General features: G+C 29.8%; 1 protein-coding gene across 1 annotated transcript; it reads right to left on the bottom strand.

Moving 5' to 3' along the window:
• Positions 1–5,384: 5,384 nt before the first annotated feature.
• LOC115702413 (uncharacterized) lies at positions 5,385–5,995 on the bottom strand. Its single transcript, XM_061105945.1, has 3 exons — positions 5,814–5,995; positions 5,572–5,743; positions 5,385–5,474 (listed from the first exon to the last, which is right to left on the bottom strand). The coding sequence occupies exons 1-3, from the start codon at positions 5,897–5,899 to the stop codon at positions 5,385–5,387; spliced, it is 348 nt and encodes a 115-aa protein (XP_060961928.1). The 5' UTR covers positions 5,900–5,995.
• Between the last annotated feature and the right edge of the window lie 431 nt (positions 5,996–6,426).

Genomic DNA, 6,426 nt, shown 5'->3' with positions numbered 1-6,426 from the left:
ATTTTTCTTAAAATTTTCAAGTTCCTTCTTTAAGAGAGTGATTTTTTCATCTTTAACACAAAAATCTGTCTCATAATCTTTTATATTTAATTCACACATTTCAATTTGATGAGACAGTTTTTTATTCAATTTAATCAACTCTCTATTTTCAGTAGTAACCTGAATCCATTTTTCATACATGACTTTGTATGATTCAGCAAGAGACTCTTCACATATCTCAGAATCATCATAATCTGATTCTTCTTGTTTAGTGGTATTATTCAAACATACCAATCTAGCTTTCACCTGCGAATCACACAACACATTAGTCATAACAGAAGTTGGGGCAACATTCTCAGAATTATCTTCATCACTCTTGGTCTCATTATCACTCCAAGTGACATTGAAACTTTTCTTATTCTTTTTCAAAGTGTTTGCACACTCAGATTGAATATGCCCGAAACCTTCACATTCCCTGCACTGAATTCCTTTTTTGTTAGAAACAAATGGTTTAATATGAGTATTACCCTTTGAAAATTTCGAGATATTCTTTTTATTTCCCATCTTTTTTATATATTTCTGAAAATTCTTTGTTAACAAAGCAATTTCATCATCACATTCACTATCAAAATTTTCATTCTCAGTAACTTTTAAAGTGATACTTTTACCTTTATCAGCAATGGATTTGGGTTTGTCCTTTTGTTTAATTTGTTGATTTAATTCAAAAGTAGGAAAGGAACCCATTAATTCTTCTACGTTCATCGTGCTAAAGTCTTTAGCTTCCTCCATTGCCAAAACCTTAGTATCGAACCTCTCTGGGAGAACTCTAACAATTTTTCTCACAAGAACAGAATCATCAAGTTTTTCACCAAGAGCAAAATATTCATTAGTAATATCATATAATTTTTAATAGAATTCAGTTAAGGTTTCATTATCTAACATCCTAAGTTCATCAAAATTAGTTTGGAGCATATAATAAATCTAGAGCGCTTAACATCAGAAGTTCCCTCAAACTGAGTTTGAAGGATCTTCCAAGCTTCCTTTGCAGAAACACAAGATGATATGAGTTTAATATAACCTTCACCTACACCATTAAATATAGCATGCAAAGCTTTGCTATTGTACGTAGAAAGTTTATCATCTTCAATAGACCATTCCAGTTCAGATTTTATAGTAGTATTACCTGAGGAATCTATCTCAACTGGAAGAGACCAACCTGATAGAACCATCCTCCAAGCTCTCTCATCTTGAGATTTGATGAAGGCCCTCATTCTAACTTTTCGATAAGGATAGTTAGAATCATTAAGCAACGGTGGTCTAGAAATCGAACTTCCTTGTACAAAAAATGACATTTTAACACAAAAATGTTATAGGACCACACTAAGAGTTTAGTGTCCCGCTCTGATACCAATTGAAAAATCGTGTTTTTGCAAATGTCAATTATATATACAAAAATATAAAACTGTATGCGTCTGCAGAAGCAGAAAGTAATTCTGTTACTGCAGAAACCAATTTTGCAGTGACAAAACAGAACAGGCAGAATATAAAAATATTTGCAGAAAAATAAATAACTTGACACAAGAGATTTATACGTGGTATCAGTGTTCTCCCGAACACTCCTAGTCCACGGGGCCACGCCCAGAAAATGAAATCAATTAATAAAGTATCAAAATTACAAAGACAATTGACTTAAACAAGTTTAGACTCCCTCTAAAGTATTGCCGCAATCCTTTGTAATCCACTTTATGAATTTGACTTCTGAAACACCTTCAAGCCCGAACTCCCTTCGTCTTTGAAGTGTGAGTGCTTACTTCCTCCCGAAGTAAGGCTTCAACATGTCTTCTCCCGAAGACCAAAGTGCTTACTTCTTCCCGAAGTAAGGCTTTATCAAGTCTTCTCGCGAAGACCAATCTCTTGTTCAATCAAGTCGTTCTTCACAAACTCTAGAACAGAGTAAGAACTGAAATAAATTACTAGAACCTAGATGAACAACTAGGCTCTCACAAAACAAAGAAACTTTCTTCTCTCAAATAAGATATGTGCAAAAAAGGAATAATGGAAGAGCTAATCTGAATGGCTGCTCTCTAGGTTCTATTTATAGAACATAGAAACCTTAGAGACAGTCACAAGATCGAATCTACAGCTGTACAAAAACTTTCCTAAGAAAATACGATCTGCAGCATCAGATTCGGATGCTGACGCAGCAGATCAGACCAGAAAAGGGAAACTTGCTATAATCGGGTCTGATCATCTGTTAATGCTTGATTCCTGCCAAAAACAGATTAAATATTCTAATTGTATCAAGATACAATCGAAATCAATAAGGAAAAGGCAATAATCAAAGTTTCCTTAAAAAGACAACTTTCCATAAGAGAATTGCTTATCTTACAAGAAGTTTCCAAACAAAGCAAAGTCCAGCTGAAAAGTGCAACTTTCTTAAGAAAGAAAAGAGCAACTAAAACCGAGAACACAAGGTAAGAATTCGGGTATGTATGCAAAACAATCTTACCATAAATGAAAAAATATTTTGTCAACTAACTTCCCAAAAAATGACTTTACATTCTAAATAATAATAACAAAGGGTACTACCTAAACAGTTTCCGCCTTCTCTCTTACAAATATAATTTATTTGTATCGACACTAATTGTACAGAATGTATAATTTCATCCCCAAAGTATATTACAAAATTATAATTAACCAAAGAATAAATATATTTTTTCTATTTTTACAAATAATAAATATTATTTTAGAACTCGTATCACAAAAGTTATTGATTTTTTACTTTATTTATTTAAATGATAATTTTTTAAGAAAAATTAGGGAGATAATTTCGACCTATCTTTTGCAATGTGGAACGTAATAATATTATGTGCATATTGGTAAAAATAATGACAGTTAAGATAGATTAAAAATTGAGTCACAATCATTATTGAAGTTAAGAAGAATTTTTTTAAAAAAAATTAAGGTAAAAATATTTTATTATAATTAGAATCAGCATGTCATTATATTTTATTTTGTATAATATAATATGTAAATTGTAATTTAGTTAAATAGAAAGAACATCCACTAACTTCTTTTTAAAACACATAATTAAAATTTATATTTACTCTATTACAATATTGTGCAAAACGTGACTACGTTTATTAGTTTATAAGATATTTTCTTTGCTCAAATATAATAAAACATTTAAAGTAGTTTTAGTCATTTTTTTTTCTTTTTAAGAATTTAGAGATTTGGGTTTCTTATAATTAATAAATTTTAATTATTCAGAGAGGAAAAAAACATAACATGCGATAATAGTGTAAAGAGAAATTTACGGCTAAATCCCTCTATGTTTCAATTATTATACACTTAAAAAAATAGATTTCATATTTTTTTAGTCCCACTTTTTTCATTAAGTTTAACTTTAATTAAATTTATATTTTTAAAAAATAAATAAATAATTTTTAAATAAATTTATGAGTTTGGACCAATAAGAGTGTAACACGTGGAATATAAATCAAATTTTGTTATATTTAACAAACTAGTAGTGATAGAAGCACAAAATTGTAACATAAAGTATTTAATCTGTAAAAAAAAGTGTAAGTGTATAAAACTAAAAGTATATGGTGCCTCAGATATTCCTTATTATTATTATTATTATTATTATTATTATTATTATTATTATTATTATTATTATTATTATTATTATTATTATTCATAGCTTATATTAAAACTAATATCTAAATAAATGTAAGATCAACCTAATATATATGTGTTATATTAAATGTAGCTAATATAATTGTTTGGTATTATTGAATTTGATTGTCTAGTATTGTTAGAAGCTCTTAGAAATTTTAATATTTTGTCATCTACTTTTGGTGGTGTCATTGAGGATTATGAACAACTTTTATCTTCTTTTAGTAATGTTTCTTTACGTTTTATTAAAGATTTGCTAATCGGGTTGCTCATCTTATGCCTAGAGTAACTTGTTTATATGTTGATCGTATTTTTTCAAAGTGTAATCTCCCGTTTAATATTGTTGATATTGTTGAGGCTGAGTTGGTCTAGTTGAATAAAATTTATTGTTATCCTAATTTTTTTCCACATGACGTGACATATTCACATAGACAAGATTTATGCCACGTGGAATACAACTTGTCAATAGATGAACCAAGTCGACATGCACAACTTATGAATTGACAAAGGGTCCGAATACTCAAGCAGAACGAAGATACAATAAAATGGACAACCAGGAGGGTCTAGTCAGACCTCCCCTGGCCGGCCAAGGAAGAGTATGTGTCGGCCAGCCCTAGACAAAGGATATGTCGGCTAGCCTCTTTAATGATAGCCCAAACGACTAGTGTTTCTGCAACCTTAACCTTTGACGACCCATGATTATTTTCAACTGTTGGGTTTTATGCCCTAAATAAAACTCATTTCAATATAATCAGATTTACTTATTAATATAGATCAGAAATAACATTTAATGTTGCATGGTTCACATGATTTATTTTATGATTATATGTATATAATGTAGGAAATTCTATTTAAGTCCAGAACATATCAATTTGTTAATGATTATAGTGTTGTCAGCAGAGTGGAATATAATCTTAATTATATGTTCGAAAGTTTATTCCCTGATTTGTCAGAACACTGGATTTAGACTGACATGGTATAATCAGCGATAGGTATTCTTACACCTTGGATAAGTGTTATGTCCTTTCTAGGACATTGGCAAAGTTTACCAGCATTGGATGTATGGAGTATACATCCACTACTACAAAATTCACTATTCACGTCTGTTTTTAAGTGACACTTAAAGAATTTACGTCGGTTTATAAAACCGACGTATATACCGTAGTCGCAAATAGTTTTTATTAGCGTCATTTTTAAAACGTCGCAAAAAACAATTTTCGACATTTATAAACCGACGCTAAATAATTTCTTTTCTATTTTATTTTCAGCGTCGGTTGAAAAATGACGCTAAATGTTTCATGGCATTTTAAAACTGTCACAAAAAACTTATTCTGTCGGTTTAAAAATTTCATATCTATTACGAAAATACTTTTTTTTTTACCTATTGCGTCACTTATAAAATGAAGCACAAATATAAGTAAGGGAAAATTGCAAATTTTTCATGCAATTTTCCCCACCTGCATTATCAAATTTTAGAATAACTCTATATAATAGTAAATGCATAATACAAAAAACATTAAAATAACATTTTTAAAACTTATATTAAATTAGTAATCGATTCTATTAACTAACACACAATACCAAAATTGTTAATAAAATCGATTCTAAAACTTAAATTCCATGTATATCGTAAACTAAATATAAACTAATAATATATGCAAAAGATAGCAATAATCATAAAACTCGTTACTTATGTATTATATCAAAAGTGTAGTAACCTTAAGTACTTAATCTATAATCAAAGGCTTCACAAATTCGGCCAACTCATCCCGTACGACATTGATCTCCTCGTTACTATAGGGAGCGTCTAACTTGAACTGTAAAATAAAAGATAAAAAAACATTAATCATTATACTAAAAGTATATATAATTAAAATACAAACTAAATAGAGAATAGTAGTTATTCATGTTTACATGATTTTTCAAAAAACTTGCAGGATTAACAACCGTCATGAAACTCTGGATAATCTTCATAACATAATAACCACATTGTACTCCATCCGGCTGCTGTCGACACGTGTATTGGTTGATTTTTACTGGACCCTTGTTTCGTATATTTTTTTCGATCCTGTACATGTCCACAGCACTAAACAAAAAAGAAATTAATTAATGAATTGATTTGTAACATAATCTAAATTTAAAAAATTATAACTTACTTTTGGATACATTTCATAATATCAGTTTGGATAAAGTCATTCGTCGAGTCAAGATATGCAACACTTTGAGTATTGGCATGAATCATACTTGTCAACCAGTGATCACTACAGAACAAAACATGTTAATTCAGTCAACTCACTAATCGATCCATTAGTTTGTGATCCTCTTCATACTCCACATTATTAACAATCTTATCCCTTCTAGAGGGTCCCTCGCCCGATCTTCTAATTTTTTCTCCGTGGTGATACCAAACCTTATAACTCATGTTTATACCGTTCTTAAACAAATGTTCTCTTATTTGGTCAATTTCCATACGCTCCATGTTACCACATTTGAGACATGGGCAATGAACCAAATCAGGATTATCCGCATTCTTTGCAGAAAAGTCCAAAAAGAAATCAACACCTTCCCTATATTTTACTGTTAACCTATTCGCACTCATCCAATCTCTATACATTTCGAAACTTCTAACAAAACAACAAAAAAACAATTTAATTAACCTAATTAATACAATAAAATAATTCTATTTCAACTTAACCTAATTAATACAATGATTTTGTCAAAAAGATGCAGATAATAGATATAGAATGGTTTGACTAATTTTATATAGAT

Source organism: Cannabis sativa, chromosome X, assembly GCF_029168945.1.
Source record: "Cannabis sativa cultivar Pink pepper isolate KNU-18-1 chromosome X, ASM2916894v1, whole genome shotgun sequence".
Taxonomy (NCBI): domain Eukaryota; kingdom Viridiplantae; phylum Streptophyta; class Magnoliopsida; order Rosales; family Cannabaceae; genus Cannabis; species Cannabis sativa.
This window is presented reverse-complemented; position numbering and strand designations above follow the sequence as displayed.